The sequence below is a fragment of the Hermetia illucens genome, chromosome 1 (genome assembly GCF_905115235.1).
Source record: "Hermetia illucens chromosome 1, iHerIll2.2.curated.20191125, whole genome shotgun sequence".
NCBI classification, from domain to species: domain Eukaryota; kingdom Metazoa; phylum Arthropoda; class Insecta; order Diptera; family Stratiomyidae; genus Hermetia; species Hermetia illucens.
This window is the reverse complement of record NC_051849.1, coordinates 51,699,220-51,720,028: the sequence shown is the minus strand read 5'-3', so window position 1 is coordinate 51,720,028 and position 20,809 is coordinate 51,699,220. Positions and strand designations below refer to the sequence as shown.

Here is a 20,809-nt window from a genome sequence, read left to right as displayed (position 1 = left end):
TGATTCGAGGGTCTCGCCAAAAGATTCCATCCAAAAACAGTGCATTTTTTTAAGATAGGATGGACACATATGCTTTTTGTGTAGTATCTTACTGGCTCTTACAAAGTCGCTTCAACATTTTGACAGTGAATTAGCCTACACCAGCTCTTGGCATTCTGTTTAGTTCGCGGGAACAGGCATGCTTTCCTGCCTTTGTTCCATGGTAACCCCTGCGTTGGCGGTAGAGATGTAGATATACCATGACTAATACTCATTATGGCCGAGATTTTCGGACTAGAATTTGAAAGGCCGAATTCTGTCTCACTATCGGAGGCATGAACTGTCACTGACTTAAAAGACGACTATTGCCCCCTTACTGGAGACACAAAGATGCGTCTGGCATCACTTCTTCTCCATCCAATGACGTTTTATTTTCAACAAAATGGAATCCATGCTTGGTTCTACAGGTCAGAAGGAAGTCCACCCTGACTACTTTGGGAGATAGAATAAAAGTCTAAAAAAACGGAAGGTTGTCTAGTCTCTTCGGAGTGCACGTCGTTCGAGGGCTTGCCTGTTAATTAACTTAAAACATAGGGTGACCTATGACTTTGAATAATATCTTTCAAATATTAGAAATTAAAACAAACATGTCATCGACACTTTTAAGTCAAGCTAAAATATAACAGTCAATTTCAGTAATTTAGTCCGAATTTTAGTGTATTCAAGTTTTGAAAGTTATTTGTTTCTATTCCTTTTTGAGTCTATAAAAATTTCATATTTTTATTTTGTCTTACCTGAAAATGATATTTTAAATAGAAAGCAATGAAAGAATGGCTTTCAACAACAATAATCCTGTGTACGTTTGGCTTCTTTCGGGAGTTTCGACCAAGTGATCGGTCCGGTTTCAGTTGGATAGCTAGTGCAGAAAAAAATGTAACCGAAGCCGAAGCTGATGATCTGGAAAAATGGGGACAAAATTCGTATCTTTCGCATTCAGCATTCATGTTTCTTATCACGGATTACCTTTTGTAAGCACAACAATTAATTAATAACGTTTGAAGACCCGTTTTGAAAAAGGGCTGCTGTGAAAATTGTCTAATTCAAATTTGATCCATTTCAGGTATCAACCGATACTCGTCTTCTCAGCGGTTGTTGGTATAATCTTGTGGACGATGGTTATTTCGGCGACCACTTCTGAGGCAATAGGGGTATAAGCGGAGTTCTTTCTCTCATATTACACCAGATGGGGAGACAAAATGCGAAAACTCAATTCCTTCTTTTTATTTTCACCTCAGGCTATCCAAGTCCTTCATGGAACTTATAAGTCCGCCGAGCTAGCATATTTTACCTATATCTATGCTAAAGTTGAGAAGAAGTACTTTTTCACCGTGTCTGTGTTGACAAGGTCTACAGGATTATTCTCGTCGGCAATTTCGTCAGCTCTAGGGGAACTTCTAGTTAATTCAGGATCCTGCACTGAAGCAAATTTAAATTACATATCGTTGGCAGGTAGGTTGACATTTTTACTAGTAAAAACCGAAGAGGTCTTTCTTAATTTTTGTTGCAATGATGACCACGTGAATTGGTTGTACAATAGCGATTGCTGCAAGCGGACACTCGTTTTAGTCGCCTCATAGGTTGAAATACCGTAAACATCACTTTCAGGGAATTAGTCAGCCTGGAAAGGTGATAGCCAATTAGTTAGTGGAAGGTGACCGGGCTTTGGTCACCCATTGACCATTAGTGAATAAGCTTAACAACATACATTCGGGTCACTCAGTGTTTTTGTTTTTCCTCAGAAACTTAATTCGCCATCTAGCTGTTGATAGGAACAGTTACATTATGAGGAAAACAACGAGACATCTGTCAGTTCGATGGTAACTGGCGCGATTTTCATAGTCCGCTAGACGGCTTGACACGGACACTGAATTTAACATCGAAACTTTTTAGTGAACCAGCAGTGTGGCACTTATACAAAGAACATGGAGACCCCAAAGTTCCACGGATGAGGGTACCGTGGATCAAAGTATTTCCAACTGGTCCGGTCCGTCATTAAGTGGATGGCGGACTTAGGAATCCCCAATTCTCAAACAAGATTCAAGGGAATAGTATTATACATATGTGGACATTCCATGAAAGTTTCAATAACACCCGGAATACATCAACTTGTGGGAAAATTTCAGTCTCAGAAGGGAGGTCTAATGCTGAAACTTAACAAATGCAAAGATGTATCTGCAAACAAATTCTTAGATCAAATAAGGGATTTAAGGAAAATTCGAAGGTTGGATATAATCATCGAATACAATGACATTGTCAATGTCGTTTCGAAGGAAGAGGTTTGCAAAGTTACCTACCGTGAGGCACAAACTGTAACCATGAGTTTACCCGTGAAGATGGCACTCTTACTAAAAAAGGCTGTGATATTTGTCGCTTTAGCAAGTATGTCGGATTGAAGCGGATGCTTAGTTTCGGTTACAAAGCTAAGGGAACATTCGAAAGGTCCGAGATATGTTGCAAATATGGACCTTATGATCACATTCGCAAACCGGCCAAAATCTCATGCATTCCAGAGGGAACGAGGCTCTGGACAATCAACAAATTGCAGGAGAAACAGATGCCCAGAATACACGAGAGTCCTTGATGCAATTGATAAGATTGATACAGGCCATTTTTGAGAGGAACTAACGCAGATCTTAGCTAGCCGAAGCACCAACAAATTCACCATACGATCATTTAAAAGGAGACCGGTTTTGTTTGCGGCCAATGAGAAAAGGATAAAGCTCATTTTGATAAATATTGTTCTTACCGATAACTCCTTCGTTAATAAATGCAATAAATGCAATCACCAGGAAAAATCTCATCCTACTCACCCAACACTCTTTCCATAGTTTTTGAAAACGTTGCCGACCAACGTATTCGCGCACTTCTATCAAAAACACCGCAATATCACATCAGCATGAAGTTCAGCGCCACATCAACACTGCTGGCTATCCACTTTTCTCCAAGGTGGGTCTATTAGAATCGCCGAAGGACCCAGCTGGGCGGAAAGAGTTCGAAAAGCCTCTAAGCAGGGTATTTGCAGACCTTCAGACAGTTGTTGATTTTCGCCATTTCACATGGTCCCTAAATCCAACGGCGAATTCCCCATTCCCCTTGTGGCGACTACAGGGGTCTAAATGCCCAGACGATTCCAGAATGACACCCCATACCACTCATCCACGATTTTGCGCACTCTGTCGCAAACTGCCGTATTTTCTCGACCTTGAACTTTGTCAAGGCATACCATCAGACCTCTGTAGCTCCCAAAGACATTCTGAAAACGGTAATACCTTTCGTACTCTTCAAGTTCATTAGAATGACTTTTGGGCTATGCAACGCGGCGCAGACTTTTCAGAGATTCATCCACTCTGTGCTGCGAAACCACTACTTCTGTTTCGTATATTTAGATGATGTTTTGGTCGTCTTTCTCTGAGTTCAAACATTTAGAACATCTCGAGAGCATTTTTCAACACCTCCTTGAGGCCGGTCTAGTACTTAACGTTGAAAAGTGTAAATTCCCACAATTGTGGGTGAGATTTCCGGGCCATCTGATTACGCGTTCACGATCTGGTGCACCCAGGTGTTTGAACAATGGTTAGTCATCGCGAAGTATTTCTGGCCATCTATGAACACATGGACGTTAATTCTTGGGCCAGACAGTGCATCGCATGCCAGAAATGCAAGATTATTCCACACAATCCACCTCGAGATTATGGGCTACTTACGAGACTCGCACGCATATGTTCACGTGGTGCCTTAAGACGATACTTTTGAACGACATTACTGCACCACAATCTTGTAGGCTCTCTGTCGAGAATGGATTCCACGCTGTGGTGTGCCGGCAATTAAAATCACTTAGGGAATGCAATTTAAGTCCTTCCTTTTCTCAGAGTTGGGCACACTATTGGCTTCAAACGCCGCTTGTAAAACCAGCAGTCCAATGGGATGCTCAAAAGGTGGGCACAGGTCGCTGAAGGCCGCAATACCACGAAGACAACTCTCCTTAATCGCAGGTCTTGCCATTGGTTCTACTTGGCCTCCGAACAGTCAATCGCGAGCTGGTATACGGAAAGAGCCTGATACTTCCCAGCGAACCTGTTCTCGACATCAGGTTGGCGCTCAACGCTGCTGGTTTGTTACGTGTGCTTAAGGTCGCAATGCCGAACCTGAAGTCGCCACATCACGCGCCTGCCGCCTCTGACTACACATCCTCTCCGATCACCCTATTATGCCCAGGTTATCCGTTAATCTTTCCTTGGCAACTGGTTTAGGAAGGCAGCAGGCAAGCTCCTGTATTGCGACTAAACAATAGTACCATATGACCCAACTTAAGCATGCGCCAAAGTGCGTCTAAATCATATAGTAAAGTTCAGCGATCTAGTTCCTTTGAAGCCTTCAGCCAGCTGCCTATTTGCTGGAATCACGCAACTTCATCCTAGATGGCTTCATCTCATCTGTAACTTTGAGTACTTCTGAACTGGCTACACCTCTCTCCCATTTGAACTGAGATTTCAAATTATCTCCGCAAACTCGACGACGGGTAACAAATAACCAACTGGTTCTAGTATAACAATTTGAGACTAACATTTATTTAGCATGCGCCAATGACCTATAAGCGATGTAGATAAGGGGTGAGTCAGGGAGTAAAAAGAGTTCTTATGTTATAAGTCTGGATGGCTGTTCAGTTGGACTGCGAAGGCTTTTGAGGAGGATATGTTTCAGAATGGCCCCCACCCGACTTATATATAATTGGACGGTAGTACAATAAAAAGGTGATTCGACATACTCCGTGGGCCACGAAAGCTTGTTTTGTCTAATGGAATATCACTGGCGAAGCGTTCTGGAATGTGCCAACAAGACGAGCGCTTCTTAGAAGGTGTCCCCGCTATTGGTGGAATAGGGAGATTGTCGGGTGTTAACCTTTTGCATCCAATCAACGTGACCCTAACGAAAGAGTAAGCGCGGGTTGACACTTGGCTTGAAATAGGCAATACAGAATACTAAACAGAATCGTTTCAGGAATCTGTCTGAGGAAGCCGTATTCCTAAAGATTGAGCAATACCTTAGTTCATTATGGAAAAGTTGCTTGGGCGAAAATCACCACAGGTATACCCCCGTACCTCTTAACCCCTAAACAAGTTAACATTTAAAATCACCACAACAGTTGAGGAAATCAAGTGGTGATAGGCCCAATGACATTTCCAGCGGGAGGATCGACAACAACGCCAACATCCCAGGGTTAAATAGCATTCCCAGTAAAGCCTCCAAGCTTATAATGAATAGTTAATCTAACTTATTCACGCATACCATCTCAAAGTACTTACAAGCAAGTATATCCATTTCTCGTTGGGAAAAATGGAAATTTTAGCTGTTTCCTAAAGTTATCCTTCAGAAGACCCAAAATCATGGTAACCTATCTGCTTGGAGACAATGCAGATGATGTTGGAAATGATCAACTACAATACGTGTTTTTCCATCATAAAAAAATGACAATGTTCCGCCCGCGTGTCGTTATCGACTTCGGCTATGACGACACAAGTGCTAGGTTGCGTTCAATTCCACAAATTGACAGCACATCAAGGACATGTCTGCAGAAACGTCACGAGGCTGATCGTGAATTTTATTTCGGGGCGGACACTCTGGTACCGGATGGAAAAGAGACTCAGAGTGTATAAGGTTAACGTGAAGCTATCAAAAAACTCTTTATGTCCTCTATAGTAGAATACGATACATAATAGACCTCTGACGCTGGACTTCACAGACCAGACTCCAATCATTGTTTTCGCAGATCATTTTGTCGTGACAATGATCTAAAATTATTAGCGGATGTGAAGGTATATGCGTGTGACTGGTCCTAGGTAAAAGTTTCGGTTCCATCCTGGCTCACAAATTGCAGGTCCAGAAACATAAGATATGCGGATATCTCAAAGCTGCCTATCAAGATGACCTTTAAGGACACCTGAGATATGCTTGACGGTCTCCTCGTAGATTTATTTAACGCTGTTGTTGCAGATTTGCTACTTCCACTCGTACGGAAACCTTGAGAATCAGATAAGGGTACCCGTTTTAGGTGTCACAATTGGAGATGTATCTACCATCGCAAAGATAATAGCCAAAATAATCCTGGTATGCATCAAAGAACATCTTGAAAATTTGACTGACAAAGTCCAGGCTTGTTTCCACTCCAGATCCCCCCGCATTGACCACATCAACACCATGTGAATCATCTTATAACTATTATTAATTCGACATATGATGGCGCAAAATGAGGTAAAACCTCAGAGCAATTTGAGGTCGAAAACGGAGTCCGCCAGGGTTGCATCTTGTTACCAATATTATTTCTTTTTATTACCGGTGACGTTATTCATGCTACTTTGTCCGGCGTACGTGAAGGGGTTCCCTGGACTATGACATCATTCCTCAAACAACTCGACTATGCTAATGACCTCACTTTGCATTTCAACCGGGCAATGGGCGTTGACGAAACGGCTCTCGATTTGAAAATAGTCGCAGGTAGAGTGGACTGAACATAACCACAAAAAAGCCAAGGTTCCGTAGTCAGGCAGATCTTATTGTGCCCGTTCTGGAAGTGGCCGATGACCTGCATGGTCAATTTAGTTGCTCGTACGGTGTCAACCAATCAAAAGCCAATTGACTTGACTATACTCGAACAATATGCCACCAATGGAGAAGCGGTGACAGCTACAGAAATCCACAAGCCTTTCACCGTTATCACCAAGGCCGTGTTTCCCCGTCCCATGTCCGAACAAGGTGTTGTCACATACTTAACTTGGCCCTCAGATCACTCACCATGATCATAATGTCATGTTTAAGAAGCTCTCCCAATCTGCGTGTAATTGCTCATAGGAAGCTTCCCTCCCTATAATATCGAAAATCCCCGATGGTCCATAGCACTGTGCAAGTGTGACGCTTCTTAACCTGAACAGAAATCTTGCAGTCGAAATTCTGTTAGAATCCGGCTCCAATATCAAGAGCGCGAACCCTAAGGTAGTAATAATCCGACTCCGGACTCGCATCTGCTTCCACTTGGCTTTCAAACACATTGTTACAATAGAGAATAAACACTCTTCGTTTAGTCCCCGAAGCCCCAGTTTATAACGTCAGAATTCTCACTCATGCTGGAGAATACGAGCATCCTGGAGTCTTTTGATATAGTTGTCGATGAGCGTGTACACATTCCAGCAAAAGCCATAAGCCGTTTTCGGTAGCGAAAGGTCGTTGCCGCTCAATCCGGTAGCCCCAACTCACACGGCGGCTAGTGGAATCGTATAATAACTGGCGGTTCAAATGAAGCATACTCCCGACTGGCCAGAGGACTTACTCGTCCTTCCACAATACCAGGTGAAATCAATTGAAGGGAACAACAGGAAAACAAATTATGCTGTTGTAGAGACCCACAAGCAACCACGAGGGTAATACAAAGTAGTGATCCTGTGAGGTAGAGCCTAGGAACGAGGATGATTTTTAGTGACTGAGAGTTCCACAAACACCCGCCCTATTCAGGACCCCACCCGCAGTTTTTCGACTGAAGCAGACGTGTTCCTCGGAAATATTTACACCTCCTTGTCAAGAAAGAAGCAAAATTCTGGAGTGCAACTGAGGTATGGGTCGATCCGCAATTAATTAAGATAACGGAAGGCTTGCAGTTTGACATTGGAATACTATGATCAAGCGTAAACTATATAGAACATTCCCTTGTAAAGCGCATTCGAGCTTTTAAAAGGTAAGTCAGATTATAGCTCAACAGGTTTCCTCTATACGGTCGGGTTTTGACAAATGAAGAGATGGGATCTTCGTAAGCATTTGGGAGGACAAGACTACGGGGTTGGACAGAATTCTGCAGATTTCGTTCAGCACCAATTTAAAATAATTCTACACTGTACTACCGATACCCCAAAAAGGACTTTTGGAAACCATAAACGCGGTGCTGGAAGTGATGACGGTAGTGATATACGTTCGTCGAGCAAATCGATGACAATATATATGAAAGAAGGTTCGATCGTTGATATGATTCGGGGATTGTGACTCTGGCTCGGGGTGCGATGGTCTCCGATAGGCGACGCTGGACATCAAAACTATGTTTGATTACATCAGTTAGGGTTGGGTCAAGGGCACTCTGATTAAATTGGGTGTTCTTGGTGCTTAGATTGGCTAATTGTAAGTTACCTCTGGGGGAAATTTAAAGTACAAAGCGTTTATAAACACTTAGGAATACAATGTACGACAGAGTACGTACCTTCCACGTTTTTTAGGTGGTAATGATTTTGCATATGACCTAGCAGTAGTTGAAACTGCGTCGAACATGTTGGGTTATATGCCAGGAGTTTTATCTTCAAATCTAGCCGTATAAGACAGAATGAACTTTGGCACGGATACAACCGAACTCGGAAAATTGACCTGCTTTTAGTCGGAGTAGTGCAATTTATTTTGTTAAATGTGGCTCCCGTCTGAGCGGGAAGCGTTGTTAATCAAGAAAGAGTGAGCTTGAGCTAAAGACTCCTATATAGCGTGTGTGTGTGTGTGCGTATGGTGGGGGAGAAGCTACAGCTTCTGAGCACTCAGGCCGTGTTGGCCCATTGTACTCGCCCTCCCCCTCGTCTAACGGAATATTCCGGATTCGTTAACGTATCGCAGGATTTCCGTTAGTGGATGTGATGCTACCCGTCGCAATTGGAGAACATCGGCACCAAAGATCTGATGTTTGATACGTCCATAGTCGGGGCATTCACATAGGAAATGCTCCGTGGATTCCGCTTCCTCATTACAGGAGGGACACGTATCATCTTCGGTAATTCCTATTCTGAACATATGCCCAGCTAGTGAATTATGGCCTGTCAGAATGCCCACAATACACCTGCAAGTCCTCCTGCTTTTCGACAGGATAAACTTTGTGTGTCGAGCAGCATTTAGGCTTTGCCACCTGTCATTATGGGAAGCTTGTTCCCAGTTTTTGAGAACAGACTTAGTCAATGCTACTGTTACTCCAATTGCTGGCTCCGGTCTCAGCATAGGGGAAATTGATCCCTCTTTCGCTAAAGCGTCCGAGATTTCATTTCCCTCTATGCCACAGTGACCAGGTACCCAGAGTAGTTCCACCGTATTGAATCTAGACATAGAGTTCAAACAGTTTCTGCATTCCAGAACGATATTCGAGGTGATCAAAGGACTGCGCAATGCCCTCAATGCAGCTTGGCTGTCACTGCAGATTGCGATGCGCCTGCCCTTCAACCGCTCGTCAATCACCCAGTTTGCCGCCTTTAGGATCGCATAAACTTCGGCTTGAAAAACCGTCGCATATTGTCCCAAAGAAAAAGCCCACTTCTCGTTTTTATTTGAGAAGTAGACTGCGGCTCCAGAACCCTCTTCTGTTTTTGAGCCACCGGTGTAGAAGACTTCCGTATATCCCGCCATGCATACCTCTGGGATTTCCCAATTCTCTCTATGCTTCAGGGTAACTTCATATCTTCTACGAAACCGATGTATGGGGACACGAGAATCGGAGAGCATTGTAAGAACTGGACACAGTCCTCCCAGTAACTCTTCCAATGCTCTGTGCCCCCCACATCCGTTGTTTCCCCACAGATATTATCGAATTAGTCTATGAGCTACTCTCATTGCAATGCTTTGAATAAATATATCCAGGGGCTGCAAATTGAGTAGTGCATTCAGAGCTGCGCCGGATGTCGTGCTCATGGCAGCAGTAATACCCAGACACACAGTTCTTTGCGGTGCGGCTAGTTTATGGTGAAAACCTTTTTGTCTCACCTTCACCCACCACACTACGGATGCATATGCGAACATCGGCCTAATGATGGCAACATATATCCACATTACCGCATGAGGCCTGAGTCCCCATGTCGAGGCGAAGGTCCGTCGGCACAGCCCATAAGCTGCGAAAGCTCGTTTCATCTTTACCTCTACATGTTTGTTCCAAAAAAGTTTTTTATCTAGAGTGACTCCCAGATATTTCACTTCTTTGGAGAGTTGAAGGGTAGTACCCCTCATCTAAGGGAGGCAAAGTCCATCCAGTTTTCTCCTTTTTGTGAATAAAACCATTGTGGTTTTATTTGGATTAACTGACAGACCATGTCTGAGGCACCAGCTGTCTATCAAATCAACGGCACGTTGTATATTCCTACACACCATTCCAAGATCCCGATCAACAGCAAGTACAGCCACGTCATCAGCATAAGCTTTAGCATCTATTGGCAAATTTTGCAGTTCGTATAGTAGTGAGTCGATCGGCATACTCCACAGAAGTGGCGAAAGCACACCTCCTTGGGGGCAGCCCTTCATTGCTGCTGCAGTCAGGTAGCGATCGACACCCACCTCAGCGCACAGCAATCTCTGCAGCATAGCATGGATCCACTTAATTAAAGCATCCTCAACACCATGCGCTCTGGCGGCATCACAAAGTTTTTGAAAAGGCGCACAGTCAAAAGCCCCTTCAATGTCCATGAACACCCCCATCACGTACTCACCATTCAAAGTTGCATCCTCCGTCTTTGTGACCAAAGAATGAAGAGCAGACTCACAGGACTTTTCACGTTGGTAAGCATGTTGGTGTTCATTAAGTGGATCAAGCTAAGTGCGTTTCCACGAAAGTGACGCACCACCAGTCTCTCCAAACCTTTCAGCAAGAATGAAGTCAAGCTGATCTGTCTGAAGTTCTTTGGATTAGAATAGTCATCTTTCCATTGGCATTTTCCGTATGAAGGCCACCCTAACCTGTTGCCAAGAAGAAGACGCGTAGCTCAGAGAAAGACATCCTCGAAAAATATTTTTTAGAGGTCGCTCTAAATGCTCCTTACTCTCGTTTAGGATTGCCGGATAGATGCCATCCATGCCAGGTGCTTTGAAATGTTCAAAGGACAATATGGCAGCTCTCACCTTTTCATGGCTAACAACTGCTTTCGCAGTGTTTCTGTTCCCCTTGCAACACTTGCTTGTTGAAGGGGTTGCGAGAACCGTCAACTCTCCCCCTACCACTTCTCTCACTCGTTTTCCCGGGTGGTGTACTTCTAAGAGGGTCTGTACTGAATCCAGTCTGGAGCTCATGAAAGTACCGTCGGGTTTTCTAAGAGAATCCAACTTGGCCGATTCATCCCTTTTGAAGACTCTGACCAGCCTTGAAGTCTCTCTTTCGCTTTCCAGTTGCTCACAGTACGCTCTAAAGGAGTCTCGTTTCGAACACCTAACGAGCCTCTTATATTCACGCTGTCAGTTCCTGAAATTTAACCAGTCTTCGTTATTGTTACTTTTGAAAGCACGGTTTAGAAATCGCCTGGTTGATTTCCTGAGTTTTTGCAGTTCTCGGTTACACCAAGGAACCGTTTTACCGCTTTGGCCTCGGGAAATAGGACAAGCCTCTTCATAGCACTCTAAAAGTATGCAGTTCAGAGTTTTCAATTCATCTTCCTCCGCCAAAGGAGTCCTTAGTCGCCTAGGGAACTGTACTTTATTGCCAAGAAGTTCATTGAACTTTGCCCAATCCGTTTTCCTAGGGTTCCGTCTTTGTACTGCAGACTGTTCGCCCGCAAGAGTCAGATTGAATTCTAGATGTCGGTGATCTGACAGTGAGACCTCGTCTAGCCCTCGCCAGCGTGTAATAAACTCTAACAATTTTGAAGTACAGATTGTTAGGTCAAATACTTCGCTTCTTCTCGTCCCACGAACGTAGGGGCGCACCCTACGTTTGCAGTCATAAGACCAGCTGAAGTGATCTCCCCTCTTGGATTGCATTTGCTACTGCCCCAAACAAATATGTTGAGCGTTCGCATCGTAACCTATTAAGAGCTCGAGACAACTTGATTCTGCATGCACCACCAGATCCCTAAGCTCTTGCGTGGGTGGAGGATACAAGGAATCATAGGGTAAATAAGCGGCCGCAACTATGATGTTTTTCCTCTCGCCACTTATCTGGTATTGTATGATGACCGTAGCTAAGTCCTGGGAACAATATTGTCTCAGCATAGTTGCCTCTAACCATCTTGACATCAGGACGCAAGCTCTTGGTCTTATGGACCTTTCGTCGTAGAAGATCCTAGCCACCTTTACTGATCCAATGCCACAGATTCTGTTAAATCGAACCCACGGTTCTTGCACCAGAAAAATATAGGGGAAATCCTCCAGCTTTATCATTCTCGCTGCCAACAGGTAGGAGGGAGCTTTGGCATGCTGCAGGTTGAGTTGACCAATCTTTATGCTTTTCGACATAAACTCAGTCTATTGTCTTATGGAAAACAGTTAGAAGCGTATGCGGCAGTCCACGTGTGCCGGGGTTTCCCCCACACCGTAACGCCAGAGACTCGATCCCCTCGTGATTGATTTCTCTGAGAAAAGCCGTACTTGGAAGTACCGCAGTTCCCATGTTCTCATCCACGAAAGATCTCATCTCATCCCGCAGAGCATTCGTCTGTTTTCCACTTAGCACCTTAATTGGTTTGCGGTGTCCGGGTTGCATAGATTCGATCACTCGAACTGTCATCAAGTCAGTTGCGTTCACGCCTCTGGCTTTTGTTCCTTCCGCCTGTTCCTTGAAAGGTGTAGGAGAAGTTACTAGCAGGTAGGATTCACTCTGTAGTCCCTTCTTCAGTGCTCCATTGTGGGAAAGCGCACCGAAGATGCTGCAATTTGCTCTATGTTGTGTGAGTCGAAGACCATCGTTGTCCTTCGCTCTCAAAATGGAGGTGATGCTCTACAGTTTCCCGATATGACTAAATTTCAGCCTATAGAGGAAAAAGTGGAGCACCATATGATGACTTCCCCTGAGCACGTTCAGACTCTGTTGGTCCAGTTCGAATACAAAGTTGAAACCCTCCACGTTTGTAGATTTGTCCTTCCTGGCATTCATGAAATTTACCCTCCAGTGTCCAAAGTCCATGCCCGGGTTCCATTCACCCAGCATGCGGATGATGTCCTCTGCCTTCCTTCGAGGGCCCGGTAGTCAACATCCGACATGTTCTGTCCTGCGTAGCTCAGTGTTCACAATAGTGAACTTGAGCCAACCGCCGGAACTCAAAGTTGGGATTACCTGCTGGAGCCACTTTAAGTCAGTCGTCAGTGCACTCCAAATGAGGAAGCCCATCAAGAAAACCTTGATTGTTAGATCGTGGCTTCGTTCCAGGCTCCAACATTTTTTTCCACAGGCATTCCCGGTAGGTAAAGGATGGTAAATTGTCCCTCTGACATTTTGCCATCCTTGGAGGAAACTCCCACAGTAGCAGTCAGAACAGAGGCTGCAGCTTGCACATACGTCCTTTTCCTTCCCGCCTTCGTGTTTGTATTCCTGTGGGAGGGACCGGCTTCATTGAGATCTCTCTCGCTGATTTGATCACCTCCCGGCACACCGGTTCTAATCCCCGCGGGACGCGTGGTTATAAGCCCTGGTGCGGAGCCTCCTATATAGCACTAGCCCTGAATTTGCAAGATAAGGAGAACAAATCGGTCCGATAAGACTGTGGGCGTCTGAAAGGCTACTAGGAAGACATTTTACTGCTCGACCTTTGCAGTTTTAAGATAAGTGGAAAGCCCGAAAACGAAGGCGGGCTGGATCGTGGCAAATTCCAGAATAGTAACAATAAAAAGGGGTTCAGAAAACTAGAAAACTTAAATCAATCATCTCAAAGCAGGTGATGAACAAGCACTTGTTCGCCTAAACCAGATCCGCGAAAGGATGGGGGCGGTCACAATGCACCCCACCTTTTCCAAGCTATCGTTGCAACTTTTTTCTAAAATTGCCATGTCTCAGAAATTTAAAAGTATCAGGATTCACGGAGGCACGATTTCCTCATGTCGAATTCTACCGATATCATATGCCTTCCGTTTTAAATACGAAATTACTCTTTGAACGAAGTTTCTAGTCGGCTCCAATTTGGTAGATTAGCGTTAAGAGCCACCAGAAATACTAAGCCCTTGCACCACTGACGGCAACAAAACAAATTTGCTCGCCTAGATTATTTGAGTACGACTGGAGACAACTTCTTTTCCACAGCTCAGTTTGCGTCACTTCTCGTTGCGATTACCCTTCCAAGGGTATACCACGCATGGACATATGAGCAAGCCGTAGCTGATGCAGCTACTAGTGCTACAGAAGATACTGCTGAGGCCGTGGCTGATGCTACCGTTCAAGCAACAGAAGCAGCTACCCAAAGTGCTGTCGACGCCGCCATTCAAGCTACTGCTGAAGCTATTGGAAATTCTTCCTCAGAAACTGTTAAAGGCATCCCATCACAAGAACATCAGGGCAGTACAACGGATGAGACTGATTACACTGATGTCAACATTGAGGGGAGTGAGCAACTCAGCAGTGAAACAGAGAGCTATTCGGAAACTAAGGCCAATAGAAGAAAACCACCAAAGGTACGGACAGTTGGAGCGCAAGCTCGTAAACTCAACCCACATCTAACAATTAATGTAAGTACTCTAAGTTTCTACTGCTGTTGACGTATTAAACATTCCAAACTTGTAGCAGGTAGAGTACATAAGGAGAAGAATAGCGGAGGCTTTAGATGTGGATGAAATTGCAGTCGATATATGTAGACGGGCTTTACACAAGTTAAATGAGGAGAGGGGTTCAGAAATTGTTGGTTCACGCAAGGAAGACATTACTGAACTCCAATTAGCTAGGGGTTGGAAGCAAAAATTTCAAGAAATAGCTGGTAGTGGAGAAAAAGGAATCAACAAGATAACTGATGGTATCAAAAATAAGGTTATACCCAAAGGTTTCGAAGATGCGGCCAAAAAAGCAACAGAAGGAATAAAAGAAAAGACCGAAAAAATAACTGATGACCTAAAGGAAAAAATAGCTGGTAAAATACAAGCAAGGGTCGGAAAGGCGACAGACAAGATCCAGAATATTCCACTCATAGGTAGCTTGAAAGGAATAAAACAAATGCTCCTATTTGTAGTCAGAACTTATAGTAATTTGTTCATCTTGAAATGGAGTCTCTGGTGGATTGTTGCGAACTCAGTATTCTTGTTGGTAAGTGGAGTTCGCCAAGTCAAATATAAGATGTTATATAGTCCCAGTAAAAATATGTGCCTTCCCTATCCTTAAAGGTTTCTAGTTCCTCACAGGTCCTTTGGCGCGGAATCGATCCAGATTATCATGACTCTTCCAAAGGTACCGTCGCAGCAGTTGCGAAAACTTTGTCCGGTATAGCATCTATTTCAGTGATATTCACAGTGCACAGACAATTCACTAGGTCATTCGAGGTGTGGCTTCTCGCTGCAGCTTCTGCAGTTCAAAGCGTTCTTATTTTAATCATGTCGCTGACATCTCGTCTTTGGTTCTCATATTCGGCATACGTACTTTTCAGCATAGTATACAACTTCCTAATTACATACGCTAGGTAAGTGCATCAAGTTGTCTCCTTCTGCAAAGCAACGAGTACATTTTTTTGGTATTTCAGTGGACTGATTTCCAAAGAACTTGAAGACCAAACATACGGAATGATATTTGGTATTAACACATTTGTATCGCTGTCAATCAATTCAGCAATAAGGTCTGTCTGGATATCTAAAGATGGTTTTAAGCTTGGGCGCCGAACTCGCTTTTATTTATTTTCGGGATTTTTCCTCATAGTAGCCGGAGTTTATGGTATCATTGGCTTTGTAAATCAACCTTATCTACTTGGTAAGGTAAAGGTCCTGAAATTGAAATTTATGAAACTTATATCTAAGCTGCTGGCTTGGCTTCGAAATAGAATTTTGACCATTAAACAGAAGTCTTAGTGGAGAAGGTAAAAATATGCTGTCGAAGTATCCTACGTGAGAATTTTATAATTGTTTTATATTTGAAATATACAAAATTTGATAGAACCTATGTCGCGTTTCTTCAGGGTGCCTGTCGCAATCTCAGAAAGCTGAGAAAGGAGCTATGGTTCCGTAAAGCAAGTGTCTAAATAAAAAAATAGGGTCGATTGTTACTCCTCTGTGAAGGATTGGAGTGGGCCCGTCTTATTATGTTTTCGGTTAAGGTCTCACAACTGGCGGTGGCCGCTGGAACTTGTTGGCCCAGAATATTCAGCGCCGAGCTGAGAATAGGTTCATCCCATCGACGCTAATCTGTTTGCTTGTTGATCATGTGTTAGGGGTATGCAGATCTGGAGACTACTAGCTTAATCTTAGCAGAATCTTGGACACCTTCAGTTTCAAATAACACCCCTACCCTAGTGGCCCGGCTAGCCAGCAGTTAAGTTTTCCTCAGATTAGTCCTGACATATTTTCTAATTGCCAGATTTAGCACCGTTGTGCTGAAACCAATCAGAGGGATCTTCAGGAGCGAGGCGGTAGACATCGTCAAACTAGAGGTAACCAGTACGAACCATAGTTCTCCTACTCCTAAAACCATACATATCAGGAGCCCCCAAGCAACAAAGGCTGACAAGAGTCTCCCAAGAAGCGAAGAAGTAGAAGTCAACGAGCAGGACTAAAATGGCCTCGCTAAATATCAATCGAGTATCTACGAATATAAATACAAATCGCAGAGAATCTGCAGAAAGGGAAACTCACCGCCTTCGAATGCAAACGATCTCAGGATGAGGTTGAGCAGAGTTGAGGGTTGAAGGGCTTGAATTTCAAATAACCTTTTCAGACAGTGAAGCAGCACAAGCTCACTAATGGAACACGTACTGCGAAATCACCACGTGACCAGGTATCGCTTAGAAATTACGCTTGCGGAGGCATGGACCAGCGTTGAGGCCAAGCTATCGGAGATGACCGGAGAGCATCTCTTGAACGATAAAGGGGAACAGGGGGATGTATCCCACGTCACTTAACAACATTTTTCATGTTCGTGTGATACTAAGATCAGCGTCTCCTAAGAGGACATGAAACTTAAAAAAGCACGAGGTTTCTGCTTGCCAAAGATTCGCATGGGTAAAGAAACGTAAGTCCAATCTCTGCGTCTTCAAACCCCGTGAGGAGGAGGAAGAACCCCAGCTGCACAGCCAATCTTGGCACTTCACAGAAATGGAGAGTCTTAAAGGCACTAGAAAAGGTGACTAAAAAAAGCGTTTCGTAGTCAGGAGTACAAACGAAATAAGATCGGTGCCCTGACAGGAAATGACGATTACCCCACGTATGTAGACCATTCTGATGGTAGCACAGATAAACCTACAGGACTACTTGGAGTGCATCTCAGTTAATCTTTTGGTATTGGTGCATGGGTCTGAATCGAAGAGACTCAAACACTAAATGGCTCCAAAGTGAATATTACTATTTATTCTTAGCCAAGGGTCTGCTCGCCTTTCTGTGCTCGGACCTAAGTTCCAGGGACAGAACTATGGTCAAACTGGACCAGGCAGGAACGAAGAACATGTATATATTCTCGGCTTACAACAACTAGTTGCGGCGGCTATTATCGCAGCGAGGAAACTCTACCTTATTATAGGTTGCGATGTCAATCAGAGGCATTTACTTTGGGGCGCGTCGAAAATATATGAAAGAGGTGAGTCTCCCTTTGACTTTATTATTAACACTGTTAGAATCAAAATAACAGATAGAAATAGAGACGCCTTAGTCCAGCCTCTTGTCAGCTTCTGACTACTTCGACCTTTTTATAAGCCTTAAATCTAGTCATGGACGTACTTTGCTTGCCCCATGCACTGGTGGTGTACTCCCCAATGTAAAGGCACCTTAATTGCAATTTTACATTATTTACGTTTTGTCTTTTAGGAAATAAAGCTATGCAATTTTTAAAACCGCAACTTGATTATCTACTGTAGTCTTTTTCATGGTGTTTTTAATAAAGGTAATCATTTACCGTTGATTGGGATTTGAGTGGACGAGGTTACTCCTGGGCTATAAAGCCCTAAAACCTTTCCGGCATCTGGGTGCACGGACGGAGCACAATCATCCCTCTCCCTCCCAGTTACCACGATACGAATCAAAGGAGGTCCCGGGAAAAAGTAGATCGTTCCCGGCAGACACCAGATAGAGGCCAATCACTTTTGCAGAGTATCGGGCCGGTTTTCAAGTACGACCCCCAGGACCATCCTCAACGAAGGTGAGTACTACGATCCCGGCCGCTACAACGACAGGCACCCTTTCTGGCTCGCGAGTTTGCTAGTAGCAAGGAGGCCCGACGGCAGGTAAAAATCGACTTGAAGGAACTTAAGGACCAGCAGAGGGTCAAGAAATTGAAGCATCGCCATCGACAGAAGAATGAGCGAGATCCCCTCTTCATTCACAGTTGGATTCCCCATTAAAGTGGAGTCAAAAGTCGGTGCTCCGCAAAAAGCATTGTAAATCTTCTTTAAAGTTTTGTGTCCTACAAAAAGCAGCAAAAAGTCAGTGCAGTGGAAAGAAGATTACCCCAATTTGCGTTCTTTCCAGTCTTCGGGGATCCTTCAATTAAAATCAAGTTCTTTTAATAAAAAATGGGTGCGATCGTTCCACAAATCAGGCCACCCTGCACCAGAGATCCGTCATCTCGACTGCGCTCTTGGATGGATCATTATCAAAACATTGATTGAATCAGCGGTCTGCAAAAGTCAATAAAATTCTGGTGAATTTTCTCCTTTCTTCAAAAATTTGAGAGCTCTTGGGGGAAATGTTCTGGTAAGACCCTGGAGATGCTGGTCCAGCAGCACTTCTTTTGCCAGCGAAGAGGACTGTCAGTCAGAATCCCACTTGCAGGTTCTGCAACCCCCCGTCGTTTGAGCCATGCATCTTTCATGCTGAAGACCTTAATGCATGCCTTGAGCGCCACTTAAGGGCAATCAACGGCCGTGAATCAAAGCGGGACATCTTCACCCCCTCCACCACTCCATGGATACCATCTATGATGATAACCAGAGTAGCGTAATCCGATGTGGGTTGTTGATAGTCAAGGATGAATAAAATTCTACGGATGCTGGGCAGGAGTGATATGGAGGTGGTGACGTAAACCGGTGACTTAGCAATATTTCCGAACTTTGTCAAGGATTATGGCAGGCGCATCGGGAAAAGTGTGCTTAAAGGCTGCAGGATGCCCATTAGTCATAAATTCAAACAAAATGGAGCTGATACCATTTACCACCGAAAAAGGGATGACCCGATTTCCACCACTCGCTATTAAATGGACGAGCAATGGCACTTTCCTCCAATATAAACTATCTGGATGCTTTACTGGGTTCAAAGTTTGATTGGAAGCTAAACATAAAACTGAGGATTAGGAAGGCCGGTATAGCCTTCCGTGCCAAGAAAACCGTCAAAAACAAAATGGGATATTTGGCCGAGGTTGGTTTTCTGGATGTGCACAGCTATAGTTCATCTCATCCTAACGGAACCAAGCTTAACTCTTCCAGAGAACCACATGGACAAGTACGACTAGGACTCCGCAATCCTGCCTAGCAAAGGCAACTAATATACTCCAACACCAGAGCTAGAAAGCCTGAAATAATTATAGAATGCGAAAAGATACTTTCTCTGTGTTGTAGGAGCAATTCAACCCTGACGAAGCAGGGCAGAACGCCATAAAAAGAATCGGGATAGCATATGGACGTTCGCAAGCCGCTATTATAAGTTTGCCGGTGGAGGCAGTAGTTGAATTGATTACAGTGGGCGAAGTAAACAGTGTGCAAACTCACGGGGCAAGATGCTTCGGATGTCTGGATTTCTGCCACTTTATAGGAGCATGTACCAGCCAACTTAGTAGGTCAAAAAAGGCGCAGAAAGTGCGGGACGAAGGTCACCTCAACGAGGAGTGCGTCGGAGATATACGCTGCATAATGGCTCTGCAAGCAGGAAGGTAATATGTTCGATCGCTTATTAGTGAACCTCACTGAAATTACAGTAGCGCAACCTGGGTGAAGGGTTCGTTTGGTAACGCCTCGTTATGGACATGTAGAAGGCAAGCCATACAAGAAACAATGGCATTCCGGAAAGCCCAATTTATTAGGGAAAGGTTCAACTCCGTCTACATCTACAAATAAGAGGAGGTATTAGACGGTTAAGTGTGAAACGCTGAGAATAGAGGCCCTAAAGGGATTGACGGCGATTTCAACGAGTTAGCCTTAAAATGGTTGAAACGGGTAACGCACGCTAGAGGCCAAATTTTCATCGAAAGCTTTGTAGAACCAGGGGATATATCAATCGTTGAATGTGCGCCTACCTTCCGAGTCGATCTAACAGGCCTCAGTAACTCGTTGATAAAAGGAAAGGCCTCCCGGTTGAATGAGTACTACACTTATAGGGGCTACAAAGCCATCTTTTTCAACATTGAAAACGGAGGAAACGATGATCACTTATAGTGCACTTATAATAAAAAGCCAGGATGGTTCGGTAATATACGAAGACTCCCAAATAAGAAACATTCCTTGCGATCTTAGAAGTCATCGCCAGAAGGTCAGCTTTTCCGCAGCAAACCAAGTTATTGACAAGGCCACGAAATCTCAATGATGACATCATCGTGCCTGCGAACGGAGACCTCGTTAAAGGACGCCAGGGAAGCGGGAGCAGGAATATCGAAATTTCCAAAGTGACCTCAAGAAAGCTGTATGAAGATGCGGATGGGATCTAGGCAGCTTGTGTATACTATGAACAAATGAGGTGAGGTTATAATGAAGGAGAAAGAGAAATCACCCCCAATGACGGCCCTTCGGCTCTGGTTGAAAATAAGTACCACTCATTCCCGCAGCAGGAGGAAAATGGATCCCGCCCCAAAGTACAATAGGACATCGTACCGATCGCTGATTTTACCAAGGGCGAACTGTGTAGCATCTGTGGACGTACTGGCGATGAGAAGGTTCCGGGATTGGATGGAATTCCAAACATACCCTTTAGT

General features: G+C 44.2%; 2 protein-coding genes across 5 annotated transcripts in view; one reads left to right on the top strand and one right to left on the bottom strand.

Annotated features, from left to right (window-relative positions):
- LOC119647112 (potassium voltage-gated channel subfamily KQT member 2) overlaps positions 1–20,809 on the bottom strand; it is a 1,176,525-nt gene that overhangs the window by 979,446 nt on the left and 176,270 nt on the right. The gene's annotated exons all lie outside the window — the stretch shown is intronic.
- On the top strand, positions 621–15,811 carry LOC119647115 (folate transporter 1-like). Of its 2 annotated transcripts, XM_038047902.1 has the most exons (8): positions 621–1,007; positions 1,100–1,187; positions 1,275–1,488; positions 14,033–14,454; positions 14,510–15,022; positions 15,100–15,163; positions 15,215–15,392; positions 15,453–15,811. In XM_038047902.1, the coding sequence occupies exons 1-8, from the start codon at positions 802–804 to the stop codon at positions 15,772–15,774; spliced, it is 2,007 nt and encodes a 668-aa protein (XP_037903830.1). In that variant the 5' UTR covers positions 621–801; the 3' UTR covers positions 15,775–15,811. The 2 variants fall into 2 exon arrangements, with proteins under 2 accessions (XP_037903830.1, XP_037903829.1); XM_038047901.1 differs by having other exon boundaries at positions 15,100–15,392.

Excerpts from the sequence above, each read along its gene's own strand:
- LOC119647115 (XM_038047901.1), top strand. The coding sequence starts at position 802 with ATGAAAGAATGGCTTTCAACAACAATAATCCTGTGTACGTTTGGCTTC. Across the intron at positions 1,188-1,274 it reads CCACTTCTGAGGCAATAGGG|GCTATCCAAGTCCTTCATGG; the intron begins GTATAAGCGGAG and ends TTTTCACCTCAG. Across the intron at positions 15,393-15,452 it reads TTCCTAATTACATACGCTAG|TGGACTGATTTCCAAAGAAC; the intron begins GTAAGTGCATCA and ends TTGGTATTTCAG.